The 13,945-nt window shown below is 41.5% G+C and overlaps 2 protein-coding genes across 3 annotated transcripts; both read left to right on the top strand.

Annotated features, from left to right (window-relative positions):
• The first annotated feature begins 2,543 nt into the window (after positions 1-2,543).
• Positions 2,544-11,129, top strand: LOC117843402 (BAG-associated GRAM protein 1). 2 transcript variants are annotated; one of them, XM_034723985.2, is made up of 18 exons: positions 2,554-2,850; positions 2,959-3,000; positions 3,105-3,202; positions 4,406-4,481; positions 4,832-4,960; positions 5,046-5,092; positions 5,430-5,553; positions 5,652-5,768; positions 6,891-6,920; positions 7,015-7,114; positions 7,658-7,764; positions 7,981-8,124; positions 8,219-8,323; positions 9,443-9,589; positions 9,682-9,735; positions 9,826-9,889; positions 10,019-10,080; positions 10,682-11,129. In XM_034723985.2, exons 1-18 carry the CDS (start codon positions 2,635-2,637, stop codon positions 10,814-10,816), a joined length of 1,797 nt encoding a protein of 598 aa, XP_034579876.1. In that variant the 5' UTR covers positions 2,554-2,634; the 3' UTR covers positions 10,817-11,129. The 2 variants fall into 2 exon arrangements, 1 of the variants encoding a protein (XP_034579876.1); XR_004637722.2 differs by lacking the exons at positions 9,826-9,889; positions 10,019-10,080; positions 10,682-11,129 and adding an exon at positions 8,784-9,129 and having other exon boundaries at positions 2,544-2,850.
• A 362-nt stretch (positions 11,130-11,491) lies between these two features.
• LOC117843403 (large ribosomal subunit protein eL38z/eL38y) lies at positions 11,492-13,719 on the top strand. The gene is made up of 3 exons (XM_034723986.2): positions 11,492-11,707; positions 12,794-12,977; positions 13,527-13,719. Exons 1-3 carry the CDS (start codon positions 11,507-11,509, stop codon positions 13,547-13,549), a joined length of 408 nt encoding a protein of 135 aa, XP_034579877.1. The 5' UTR covers positions 11,492-11,506; the 3' UTR covers positions 13,550-13,719.
• Positions 13,720-13,945: the final 226 nt, after the last annotated feature.

Here is a 13,945-nt window from a genome sequence, read left to right as displayed (position 1 = left end):
CGAATCATGCCAAACTTCCGTACTGGCTCTGTCGTCAGCAAGAACACCAACCGAGATCTATGTATTAGATTTCGTCTCAATCAAGGTGGCAATGTTAAAAAGAAAAAATAATTACCGTGCACATAGTCCAAATAACAAAGTGAAGTAAAACATCAAAACAATCCAAGGGTTTTGCAACTAAAAGCATCGAGTAATTTTCTGTTTTTTTTTCTTCACTGGAATTGTTAGTTTTTGCACACTCAGCAGCACACTCATCTATCAAATCTCTCTCCACTGGAATTGACTTTCCAGGGTTCACAGCACAAAGGTGCACCGACAATTCCAGGGTTCACAAAATTAATTGATATGATTTGGGTTTACTCCAAATACGCATGCATAAACTAAACCAAAGTTAAGAACAAACTAGGTTCGAAAATTAGACAGGGCAGGATGCATATGTTGCACCTTTGATAAAATACTGAAGGTGGGCGCATGAAGATCTAGATAGAGTGCAGGAGATTGATACGCAGAAAACCAAAATCAAGCGCTGAGGATAGGTAATGAAAGCTTAAGCAACCTGTTCGTCAAGGACGTACGCACCTCGCACCGCAGGTCGCTTCTTCAAACCATTGCTTCTGGTTCTCCTCGCTTTCGCAGAATTCGACTTGTCCATGCCTCTTGCCTTCCGTCTCCCGAAGAGGGCCATCGACACCACAAAGAAGGTTGAAGAACCGCGCAAAGAGGCCGGCGATGAGAAGCCGTCGAGGGAAAATCGGAGGCGAAGAGGCCGCCGATGAGAAGCCACCGCACTAGCCGCTAGGGATATAATGGAGGATCTAGAAACTGAGTCCGGCGTATTGAAATCTTTCGGCAGTTTTTTTTTCTTTTCGCGCGCAGGAGTGACCGGCGCGCTCGACACTCCTGCAGTCCTGCTCGCCGGCAACAGCAGCCTGATGCAGCCGGTGGCCGTGGCGGGGACGTCGACGGGAGAGACCTCGGCGATCTCCCGTTACAAGCGTTGCGAGGCCGGTCTGTCAATTGTCATGGGCTTTTTACTCTGGGCTAGGCCTCGGCGGCGACACACAAACCTGTCTAAAAGGGAGGTGAGAAAGCGAAATTTTCAGGAGTATGCAGGTGCTCACCCGAAGTTAACCCATGGAAGGTTCTAAGGATTAAATGGCAGAGCTCTATCTAATTCTAATTTTTCGTGGAAGCTGATTCTCTGAAAGAAATGATTTTGTGGTTGAAAGTGATTCTCTTTGATTCTTTAGCATAAATTTTTAAAATTAGGATGGAGAATCACTTCACAGAATTAGGAGAATCTATTTTTTTCCAGCTACCGACCTCTTAATTCATTTCAGAGAATCACTTCACAGAATCAGTAGTAAATCACTTCTCTCTTAAAAATTATTTAGCAGAAGTTCAGCAGAAAATCAGGGAGCTCCGCCGGACACACCAGCTTCTTGACTTTTTACAACACGCGTTAATAACAGCTTCGACTTTGACGGTCGGTCAATCTCCAGGACGACCGGCGCCGGCGTCGTCGGGCCCATCCGACCAGCGTCACAGCCCGCCCTCCCCGCAGCGCATAACGATCCGCGCCACCTCCTAGGTCAGGCAGTACCAGCCGTCCGATCCCCACGGGACCCTCCGGTACACGGGGCCCCACCCCCAGGGAGCCCGACGCCCCGACCGCTCCCACCTTCTCCGCCTCGTCGCCCCCCTCCCTAGCCCTGTTAATTGGGTTGGGTTTATTGGTTTTAATGGTTTGATTTATATAATAAGTTCATTTGAATTGGTTTATAATGAGTTGGCCTGCTAGATGGTTTGGTTTGGTTTGGGTTTTACAAATAAATAGTTTGGAAGGTGTTTGGGGTGTGTGGTATTATTTTTGGATCTAAAAGACTCTCAACCCGTGGGTTGAGACCCATTAAGAACCCAAAAGCCTGGAGCCTCATCTATCAAGAGTCGGACCCTAAAAATAAAACCTCGCGTTCACACCTTAAAATTTTGGATAAATTGATCGAAACTTGTTACAGATGAATTAGTTTAATAGTCCGCTACTGTATGCAAAGTAGTACGGCTGGACTTACATGTAGGGTCCGCGTCAAGAGTCGGACCCTAAAACTAAAACCTCGTGTTCACACCTTAAAATTTTGGATGAATTGACCGAAACTTGTTGCAGATGAATTAGCTTGACAGTCCGCTACTTTGTGCAAAGTAGTATGGCTAGACTTACATGTGGGCCCCACGTTGAGAGTCACATACAAACTCAAAAAAAAAGTTAACTAATGGGTTTTTATTGGGTACCTAATGGGTTCTTATTGGGTTGTAACCATATTTGGCAAGTAATTTGTATAACTTATGCAATGGTAAGTTTGGGGTGGTGTGGTGTGTGATAGTGGAGGTTTGGTTTAGGGTGGGTTATATTTATTTTCTTATGAGAATAGATTGGTGTGGTTACAACATGGGTTACAACCCAATTAACAGGGCTACCCCTCCCTAACCACCACCTCCTCCCATTCCTTCCTCGCCCGGTCGCCCGCCCGCCCGCCCGCCCCCACCATGGCCCTCGCGCGCGGCCCCCTCCTCCCGCTCCAGAAACCCTAGGGCGCGGCACGCACGCACCCTCCTCTCCTCGCGGGCGCGGGCAGCATGGCGCCGCAGGCCGCGGGGTCGCCCCCGTCGGTTGCGGCGCTCGGGTTCCTCCTCCCGACCTGCTGGGAGATCGAGGTCACCTGCGCCGCCGCGATGATCCTCGTCGCGCTCTACGCCGCCTACGAGCTCCTCAACCCGCGCCCCTCGCAGGCGGGCGCGGGAGGTGAGGCCGCCGACGGGCCCCTCTTGGGGGAGTTCGACGGCGCCGACAAGGTAAACGGCTCTGCTTCTGCTTGGGTTTTCGGGGAATTCGGGCGGTGATCACGGGTGCTGATGCTGCGATCGTTTGATTGGCTGCGTGTGGAATTGGATTGGGGGCAGTTCAAGGGAGGCTCGACCGGCCCCTCTGCGTACGTGGTGAAGGTAATCCGTGATCAGCTTTCTGTCTCTCCGATTTTTTTTTTAAGTTGTGCTGCTTGCAGTTTCGTTTGGATGGTTCCTGACTTGGGTTGGATGTGTCTGTTCAGCTCGAGCTGTTGGCCGCGAAGAATTTGATGGCGGCCAACTTAAATGGGACGTCTGACCCGTATGCATTGATCACTTGTGGGGCAGAGAAGCGTTTCAGGTGATCACACTGATTCAGTGATTCCAACAGTTTGGTGTATACGGTAACCTTTCTTGTAGGCTTTCGATTCTAGAACCTCTCTACTGGATAGTTTTATTCGTTTCAAGCTCTCGTCAACTGTATATAGCTTTTGGAGGATTTCCCATTTCTAGCATATTTCTCAAACTACAAAAATGTGTCAAGCTGTAGTTCGTGTAGCCTTAGCCGCATTCTATCTTCCTTTGAGAGGACATGGAGTGCAATCTAGACCTTTGCTCAAGAAAACCGTGTTTTGGGCAAGAGTGTTAAACTGGCTGTGATGGGTTTGCCCCGTTTGGATCCCTTCATTTTGAAGGAATTGGAATCTACTTAATGGAGTAGGCTATTCGTCTGGAATGTGGCATTCCATAACTTTCCAAAGTTTAGATATAAGCCTATCTTAAATTCATGGGGGTGGGAGATGGAAATTGATTCTATAGATCCTCATGCTATGTTTCTAATGTGCAACTTATAACACACTCTTCGGCTCGCTTCCCTATAGCAGAAGTGCAGCACATAAGTATCTCTCCCATATGGCTAACAATAATATTCAAATATAATCCACATACAACTATATTAGCTTAATTAATTTGTGTCTAAATTATGATTATTAGAATGGAATTCAATTCCAAGGATCCAAACGGGGCCTTAATGAATTTAAGCTTGGAAAAGTGGGAAACAAACCCAATGCCTTCGTAAGGGTGTACACTAGTGCATATGAGTTAGGTTCAAGGGGAGGCATTATGAATGGAACGATCTTCCCTAATTTTTGCATAAGATCATGGGTGGTTTGAGACGGTTCAGCAAATTGGCACTTGTGGGGTTCATTAGAGATAGGAAAGTAAAAAGGCAATTTGATTTTTTTAAAGACTCTGGATCTAGCAGTGCCAAGCATAGGCAGTAAAACAGATGAAACAAAGGGTGACTTTCCCCAGGATTGTGTCAACTGCTAAAAGTCTTGTGCAATTGGTGAGAGATGTGGGGAATTAGATGATAGTGATAGGCTAATGTGTAAAATAATCGACACACATCTATTCTGAAATAGTTCTGTGGGAGAAGCAATGGTGGAAGGTAGGGCAGGAACACAGCTTCAAATCACCATCCTTTGAGTATAACATAAAATTAGTCCATTTGATAATGTAATGTAGCTCAGCTAATCTAATCATCTTTCTTCACACCTTACAGCTCCATGGTTCCTGGCTCAAGAAACCCAATGTGGGGAGAGGAATTCAACTTTTTTGTTGATAGTCTTCCTGTAAAGGTTATTCCCAGTTCCTTCTCTCCTAATTAGTTTGGCATCCTGTAAAAATGCTGTGTTTGTTCTTGCTACAGGAAAATGTGACAAATTAGCTAGTCACATTACTGTTGCACCATTCTTATATTAAAAGAATTTGGAATTTGTGGCTGCACTGTTCTAGTTCTACAACAATATTGTCACATATCTCTTTTGGATTTGCAACTTTCCATTCACCCTGGCACAAATTGTTGCAATTCGTAAGTTTATATAGTGTAATCCCAAAATGTCCCGTGCTCAATTGGTCATTGGATGCAGGAAGATCTGTACATTTCATTTCCCTTGTTCTCATGCATTTGTTCTCTATAATTCCATAGATAAATGTTACAATATATGACTGGGACATTGTATGGAAAAGCACAATCCTTGGTTCTGTTACTGTTCCAGTCGAGTCTGAGGGACCGAGTGGACCAGTTTGGTATACACTTGACAGCACATCAGGCCAGGTGAATGATTTCTGCAGAACCGCTTCGTTTCTGAGGTTAAATTTAATTTTCAGTTATCTTACTGTACATTTTTTTTTATTGTCAGGTGTGTCTCCATATTAAGGCAATCAAGGTTCATGAGAGTTCCTCCAGGTTAAATCTCACTCTGTTTCTTTAACCGTTGAAGTGTTGGCTTTCCTGCGTCCTTGTCTTATTATTTGTTCATCAGAAGGAATGAATTTTTATTCCATTCTTTGTTAAAATAACAGGTTTGAACAGATTTGCTGTATGTTTTAGCCATTTTTTGCTTCACTATTTTGCTTTACTTTTCTGGACAACATGAGTGAAACTATAGTAGGGCGTTATGCTAAATATGCTGCCTGCGTTGCTGTACCTCATGTGGCCCAAATTCATTTGTTTCTTTAGTCTTAGGATAAAATTAATATGAGGCGTCAGCTTCTCTGATGTTTCATACACTTTTCCAATTCAGGGCTCTAAATAACTCAGCTGAGGCTGGTGCTCGTAGAAGGATATCCCTGGATAAGCAAGGTCCCACTGTAGTCCATCAAAAGCCAGGTCCTTTGCAGACAATTTTTGAACTACCTCCAGATGAGGTGGGTAACTGCTACAACTTTTGACTCAATTTCATTTGTGGACGTAATACCAGTTGTTCCAACTTGCACGAGTTGTTTCCTTGTCTTATTCCTTTCAGGTTGTTGACCACAGTTATTCATGTGCACTTGAAAGGTCATTCCTGTATCATGGCCGCATGTATGTCTCTTCATGGCACATTTGCTTTCATTCAAACGTCTTTTCTAAGCAGATTAAGGTTAGCTCACATGAAACTTCTCAGTTGCCATTTTTCGATTAATTCTTTTTACTATAGATTCTTCGTGTAGAGCCCACTTTACTTCTATTTCGTGTTTGATACATTATTCAATTTTTTTAAATGCCCTATGATTTTAACTGCATATTCCATACAAACAGACACTTCAATGATCGTTAGATCATGACAGATTCTGATAAATTTTTGTAGTTTATATTGAAGAACCAGAGCGTCACTTGGACCTAGCTTTTTTTGTCAAATTAAATCTAAAACTTGTGTCACCTCTCAGTCAACAGCATATAGCAGAGTAATTAGGGAAACACTTACTTGGTCAGTTAGTGGGGACAAATACACATGCTTTGTTGATGGGTGTTCAAGTGATATCCCTTTACACTTTGTTATTTAATGGTGATGTGATTAAAGATTATATGGTCTTGTCCTCTTGATTGAGATACTACAGGAACAAAACTAAAGCAGCTTTGTGTTCCAATGGGTCATTGAAATTTGTACATAAATCCTAATTGGTTATTTTCTCTCCCAATGTTTCCACCATTCATGAACTAAGTAGATGTTTACTGTATGTGCCAGCAATCATTCAAGAACTAGTGCTTGCAACTTAGGAATATATTCTGCTGAATTCCAGCTTTCTGGCAAATTTCTTTCTGATTTTCCATACAAGCTTCCATGCTCGAGTCCCCTTCCTAATTTTGATCACTGATCAGTGAAGCAACAAATCCTGGTTGAAAGCAGTTTTTTTCCTGTTTATACTCTTTTAAGACATGTGGGTTGATATTCTTCCCACTGGATAGTGCTTTCATTTTAGGAATATATTCTGCTGAATTTCAGCTTTGCAGCAAATTACTTTCCATACAAGCTGACATGCACCAGTTCTCTTCCTGATTTTAATCAATGAAGCTACTAATCCTGGTTAACAGCAGTATTCTTCTGTGTATACTCTGAAGTTATGTGGATTGATGTTTTTCCCATCAGATTGATTCTGTGAGATTAGGGAAGTTGTGTTTTTTCTCCTTCGAAATAAAATCCATTCATATCTAATCATTTGTCTGTGCATACATTGTTTGATTTATTTGTGTGACTAAAACAATCTTTTTCCCATATATGAAGGTTGTTATTCCTTTGAGAGATATTGATGAGGTAATTCTTATTTGATGCTGTTCTGTTATGTGTACACAATTTCTGTGCTATACACTTAAGGTGCTGTCTGTTTCTTTTGTTGCAAACACTGCAGATCAGGAGAAGCCAGCATGCTGTTATTAATCCAGCTATTACAATATTTCTCCGAATGGGTGCTGGAGGATTTGGTGTTCCTCCATTAGGATGTCCAGATGGTAATATCTTCTTAACACCTGCGTAGTTCTTAAACAGATGGAACTCTGCATGTCCTTTTTTGTGTGGAATGAAAAGCACTTCACTCTCTTCATGGAAAACAGCAGGAGAGGACCCTAATAAAAAAATAATACACGTGAAAAGGGTCTAAACACTATAAAGAAAATAAAAAAATTACTGGGTCTACAGGACCAAATGGAAGTCTAAAAACAATCAAGTGAAACAGAACTGCTCATGGATGCTCTTCATTTAGCAGACACATATGCTTTCTTTTCCACCTACCTTTTTTAGGGGCGGGTGGTCACTTTATCAAAGACGCACCTATCTATCTGTAAACACCCCCATATTGACCAAAGCACTTCTATTATAACAGAATACTGAAGTAATCTGACAAACCAATTTCCTTGCACTATCAAATCATGCATGATCACTATAGCATAAAAATCATACAGTTTATGTAGTCTGCAAAAAAGACTGCTAATGGTAATCCAATAAGGCAGGGTTGGTTGTTACATGGCATGTTTTCATATATATTTTTTTTGTAGGAAGAGTCAGGTACAAATTTGCATCATTTTGGAACAGAAACCATACATTTAGAGCATTGCAGCGAGCTGTGAAGAACTTCCAAATGATGATAGAGGCTGAGAAACAGGTACAGAACTGCATATGTGTGCAATACACTCTAGACCTTTGCTTGAATGTTATAGGGTACATTTGCATATCTGCAGCCTTACTGTTGGTGTTCTAGTTTTGACTTTTGAAGGGATCTTTTTTCATGTTGCTGTGTGTGATAGTTAGGAGTTCACATAAGTTTGATCTCCATAATCATTCTTCAGATTTGATAACCTTTTTATCTTTTGGGTTCTAGGAACGTGCTCAGTCTGCCCTACGTGCACACAGTAGCTCAAGAAAAAATAGCAAGAAGGAGATCAATGTTCCTGAAGATTGTGCTGCATTAACAGGGCAATTACAACCTTTTGTCAAAGAAGAAGTTCTAGTCCCTGTTTTCAATGTAATTATGGCTATCGGTATCTTAACTTCATGATTCTTTTTGGAAAATGTTGCTTTATGATTGATAACTAATCTGTAACTATTCATGATTTCAGGGAACTTTTCCATGCACTGCGGAGCAGTTTTTTAGTATTCTTTTAAGTGATGACTCGAGTTACATAACAGAGTACCGGACAGATCGGAAGGATAAAGATATAAATGTAAGTCCAGCACAATGCCAGCTTTTGTCGCATGTAGTACATTCTGTATGACCAACTTGTTCCCAGTTCATTGATTGTTAAGCATAATAGAAATTCAACAAAGTTGTTGGATAGAAATTGGTAGATGGTCATAATATGTCAAATGGAGTAGATAGTCATACTAAATTTTCAAACTAACAACCAAGGTGCCTGTTTGTTGCTACGGATCTAAGTTGAGTAACGTCTAAGTTTCAAAACTTGAAATATTCAATTTTTCATGTATATGGTGCACTCCATCATAGTGAGATTCATAATTTTCCATTGCGTGATAAATTTACCTTTCAATGTACATCAAGGCGGAAGCTGCGGGTTCGGGGCCCTTTCCCCTATACTATGCATATTTGAATACTGAAGTTCCTTTATTTTGTCACCACAAGGTGTGGACTTGTGATACTCTCAACCATTGATGTTTCCTTTACAGATAAAAATAACTAACTGGAACAGAACATTGTCCACCTTGTCAGCCAAACTATTGCCCTTGCTCTGGCATTACTTACCCTCTTTCCCCACTGCACCACCTGCCCCTATCCCTGATCCACGTCCATCACGTCTTGGGCCTGCTCCATGCGCAGGCAGCCTCTCTCCTCCTGCAGACAACGCTGCCCTCCTAAAAGTCGACAGTGGGAAGCTGTCGGAGTCTGGATCCAATTATCACCAACCAAACTTGGCCACATCCTTCTGCTGTTGGCCCTTGCCCCTTACCCTCGACTGCCGGCCGCTCTACCATCACCGCATATGTACTGTTCATTCTCCACTTATTTTTATGGGTAACCTTCCACCTCCTGATGAATTTTGAATTAGTTACTATTCCCCATTAAGCTTGCCAGTGCCATATGGTAATGCAAATTAGTTCCTCCAAAGCAGCATATGTATTGTTCATACGCCACATATTTTTTTTTTATGTTTGACCTTCCACCTCTTAGCTAATATATATATGGTAAAAAACGGTAGAGTTGAATACTTGAATCTACTAGCTGAATAACAGAGAACCAGTTATGTTGTTCCTGTATGTTATCAGCAAGATGAATGGGTTTTGTTTTCTTTTACTCAATATTCTGCTTAAATTGTTGTTTTTTGCAGCTGGGCCAATGGCACGTCGCGGATGAGTATGATGGTCAGGTGCGAGAACTTAATTGTAAATCAATATGCCATAGTCCAATGTGCCCTCCTTATTCAGCGATGACAGAGTGGCAGCATATGGTTCTTTCAGCTGACAAAATGGATCTGGTATGTTTCTAAACAACTGAAAGTTCCAATATGGCAGATAATAATAATATATGTTGTATTACTGTAAAGTAATTTCTCACTGCTATTTGTAGGTATTCGAAACTGTACAGCAAGTACATGATGTTCCATTTGGTTCATTCTTTGAGGTACTTGTGGGAAATATCGCTTGAGAATATTTTACAGTGGCACAATATATGTCATGCTAGATTTTATTTAACTGATGTGCTACCTTTCAGGTACACTGTAGGTGGTCTGTGAAAACTATCAGTTCTGATTCGTGCAGCCTTAACATAAGTGCTGGTTTGTGATTTCTTCAGATTTCTGTGTGTTCTTTTATTTCTTTATACTGTGGTGGCTATGCTCTTCTCTACTTAAGCTGCAGATTAATGTAGTGATTTTATTAATGCAATAGCCATGCTTCATTTTCAGGTGCACATTTCAAGAAGTGGTGCATAATGCAATCTAAAATAAAGAGTGGTGCTGTGGATGAGGTATGCACTTAGCAATTTTTTTTTCTATTTTTGATCTGTTGGTGGGTTTTAAATCAAGTTGGCTACAACCTTAATATACTTGTGAATGTTGGTGGCAAAATTACATTTTTCTTTAACAGTTAACCTGCACAATTGATGTATTAAGACTAATTCCTGGGTTCAAATACATTCCAACTAGACATGATTGCATACAGATATAATTGTCTAAAAGAGATTGATCTATCTTCTTATCAAAGCTCCTCTTCACTTGTTATTCACTTGAAATTCATGTAGATAGCATGAGCAAGCAAGTTTATCCTGGAATTATACCAGGCTACGGAGAGTCAAACATCATGTCTCCCACATTGTTTTTTCATGTGGAATATAATACCTCAATAAAATTATGCAGCCCTTGTTGAGCATAGCGTAAGTGATAGGCTGCCAAATTATGTAGCTTTTACTGTTTTTCTAGTTGTAGCACATGAGTATATGATATAATATTGCAGATAAGAATGCAAAATATGAGTTTCTGGAATACTCTACTCTAGTTTTTCCTGCCATAACTTCCAGAAAGTACATACATCGCACTTAGAGTTGTTCATTTTGTCTTGAAATCTTGCAGTTGAAAAAGGAAGTCAAGGAAATGTTAGACTTTGCACAGGCGTATATGCTCAAAGTTAGGTCTCCTAACCAAGAGAACAGTGATCTTACCAAAGAAGACAACATGGAGCCCGACGCAGTGCCTGGTGATCAATAATTATTTCAGCTATGCCGCCTGATGTAGGATGACAACCGCAACCCCATGACACAGTGAATTATGATGTTATACACAGGACAGGTGGACTTGTAACTGGTCCGCATCTAACATGAGTACATGACAAGCTGCCTTTCAAAAGAATGTGTAGATCATGTAAAGTTCTTTTCCTGTCATTTCTCTACCCATTCTGGCAGTTTGACTGATGTATATGTGTAAAAGGTGAAATATAGTGCTGACTCTGAGCAGGTCAGTTTTGTGTTGTTGAAGATATAAACAAAGAAAGAAACAAAGAGAAATCTGTGCCCTACAACCATCAGAACTTGTGCAGTGTACATCTCTCTAGTTAGAAAAGGCTTTGTGTACAAATAAAAGTTCATGTCCTAAAAACCTCGCAACATTCATGTGTATTTGTTTAGAAGCATCCGGTTTCATATGACAATTTATGTCTAGTTCGGTGATACTTTAATCAATGTGCACGTTTCTGACGGTATATGGGAGTGCCGCATGTAGTTCCCCGTTTATAGATGCCTAGGCATCGCCTAGCATGCACAATTTTTTTAAATAAGTCTATCCATATTGTTTCCTGTCTGGCTGTCTCTCGTCTCATACGTGTAAAATTTAAATTTGGGACCTTATGCCCATGGTTAGCAATCTGAACTGCGGTTTGGGAATGGAACAAGCTGGGCCGAAATGCTTTACTACTCCGTACGTGGTATGAAACCAGGCCCACTTGCAGTTGCAGTGCACCCCGCGGGGCATTTCCGGAAACTCCCATACCCACAGCTAGGGTTACTCTCTGCCCGTATAAATATGCTCTCCCTCTCCGCGCGCCGCCGCCACGGCATTCCCCGACGCTCCGCCGCCGCGACCACCAGCCCTCGGGGAAAGATGGTAAGCTCGCTACGTCCGTTCCCATTTTGACTCAGCTTGTCTGTCCACTGGTTTTCCATCGCCTCATCCGATACGAAGAGGATCCGTGCTTTCTGATGTAGGGGTATCTAAAACCCTGCCTCTTTCGATCGATCAGTTACTTGTGTGTGAGGGAGTCGTTTCTGTTCCTGGACATTGTATCGTTAGGTAATTGTGTGTTGGAGAATGGATTTGGGATGCGGTAGTACTCGTTGTTCTTCGCTTCTGCCGATAGGATGGGATTGCTCGGCGGATTTCTATTTGGTGAATTCGATTGGGCGCGCTTCGTGTCGACCTGTTTGTGTTAGTCGACAAGACAGATGCTGAAGTATCTTGCGTGTAGTTGTGTCCCATTTCGTATGCAGCCAAACATAGTTTCTCAGGAACTATGCTAAGGTTATGGAGACTGTAGATATATGTTCATGTTGGATTGGTGTAGTTTCAGGTTACCTTTTCGTAGATTGCTTTTCATGTCATGGGTGTAGATAAGTGCGTAAGTTAGGAAACTGATACTGGAGCAATGCAGTATACTTGGACTTGGTTAACTAAAAACTTGAACCAATAAGTGCTTAAGTTAGTTTTGCTTGGCAAAGTAGAATTTTAAGTGAATTGTTGTTCTGAACTTTGTGCTGCATAGATGCATTACATGGAAACATTGAGTTCTCCAACACTAAGTGGTCCCAATGTAATGTTTGATTATGCTTATGATTTGGATAAAACGTAATGAGCATGGAATAGAATCACCTGTAGCGAATGTTAAGTAGACTAGTAGAGTGAGTATTTGTGCAAAGTTCTCTTTAAGTATAAAGGTATCACAATTATTTCAGCTTGTTTTCATATTTTGTCTTCATTACAACTGTGAAATCATGCTTCTGCATTGAAATGCAATCATAGTATTGAATGTATTTTTTATATATCAAATCTGCTATTACTGTCATTTATTCTTGGACTGTAGGCACTATATCAGATATTAGCTTGTGCTCAATTGCGCTTAGTTACTTACACTCTGCTGTCTGAATGGTTACTAGTGTGTACCATCCTCTGATCATACTCTACTTGTTGCTGCAGCCGAAGCAGATCCATGAGATCAAGGACTTCCTCCTTACTGCTAGAAGGAAGGATGCTCGCTCTGTGAAAATCAAGAGAAGCAAAGATGTTGTGAAGTTCAAGGTGCGCTGCTCCAAGTACTTGTACACCCTCTGTGTCTTTGATGCGGAGAAGGCGAACAAGTTGAAGCAATCCCTCCCTCCAGGTTAGCATAACAGTATTCGTGTAACCAAATTTTGATTGTCCATTTTGGGGTGTTTCCAACTGATGATTGCCCGTATTTTTCACAAAATTGTTTGTTCTAGTGGCTATGTAAATTGACTTTCTTAATTGCATTCTTTCTGCTCAGTCCATTTTGTCCCAATCAACATGATCTTGTCAATGAATGCTTTCTGTGGTAAATTTGAGTAGTTTAATCAGGCATGGACAACTATAGATATGAGATCCAAGGGATGTGATTATATACCTTGAATACAAAGTTTGATTCCGCGTTTCTTGCTTTGTTTCCTATCTATACTTCCAAAGGTCAGGATTGGTTAGCTGCGGTCGTGATGGTTAAACAGGATCTGAAATGTGCCTTAGTATTGGAGAACATGGAGGCGAAAATATGCTTTCTGCCCACTTTCTCCCTTTTTACATCAGACAGCCTAGTTCATTTGCTGCTTCAGCTCTGTGCCTGTGATGCAGCCTATGCTATTAAGCTCGTTGGCAATGCAAGTAAATCCAGCTACTGATACATTGGTTAATTCTGCAGGTTTGAGTGTCCAAGAAATCTGAAGATTCAAGCAAGAGAGAGATGGTGGTGTAGCGGGAAGCTTTTCTTGCCATCATCAGAAGTCTTCTGAATTATCTTGAAAAACTTTTGTCCTGTGAACAATGTAGACTTCGCCATGGATTAATATTATTGGCAGTTTTGTGTGCGGGGAGAGACCAATCCCGTCCAGTCAGATTGACATATCTCTACTGATTTCTCATCCGTGATGTGTTTATCTTTTAAGGTCGATACCTTTGCAGCAGTTTTGATGCTTGTGTGGTAATAGTGGGGAGAGAATCTGCTGGAGCAGATCCAAAATCGTGAATTCCCTGCCCTTTTAGATGATCTCTAGTTTGATACGTCCTGATTCCTGAACTCCTGATCCATTCCGTGCGTCAGCTCGGTGCTCGTATGTTCCA

Source organism: Setaria viridis, chromosome 2 (genome assembly GCF_005286985.2).
Source record: "Setaria viridis chromosome 2, Setaria_viridis_v4.0, whole genome shotgun sequence".
Lineage (NCBI taxonomy): Eukaryota > Viridiplantae > Streptophyta > Magnoliopsida > Poales > Poaceae > Setaria > Setaria viridis.
The sequence above is the reverse complement of the archived record's forward strand: the minus strand, read 5'-3'. Positions and strand labels throughout refer to the sequence as shown.

What these genes read in the sequence shown, in the direction of transcription:
- LOC117843402 (XM_034723985.2), top strand. Translation starts at nt 2,635, where the DNA reads ATGGCGCCGCAGGCCGCGGGGTCGCCCCCGTCGGTTGCGGCGCTCGGG. An exon ending in AGTTCGACGGCGCCGACAAG is followed by an intron (nt 2,851 to 2,958) that starts GTAAACGGCTCT and finishes GATTGGGGGCAG; the next exon opens with TTCAAGGGAGGCTCGACCGG. An exon ending in TCCATTAGGATGTCCAGATG is followed by an intron (nt 7,115 to 7,657) that starts GTAATATCTTCT and finishes TTTTTTTTGTAG; the next exon opens with GAAGAGTCAGGTACAAATTT.
- LOC117843403 (XM_034723986.2), top strand. Translation starts at nt 11,507, where the DNA reads ATGCTTTACTACTCCGTACGTGGTATGAAACCAGGCCCACTTGCAGTT. An exon ending in CCAGCCCTCGGGGAAAGATG is followed by an intron (nt 11,708 to 12,793) that starts GTAAGCTCGCTA and finishes TTGTTGCTGCAG; the next exon opens with CCGAAGCAGATCCATGAGAT. An exon ending in GAAGCAATCCCTCCCTCCAG is followed by an intron (nt 12,978 to 13,526) that starts GTTAGCATAACA and finishes TTAATTCTGCAG; the next exon opens with GTTTGAGTGTCCAAGAAATC.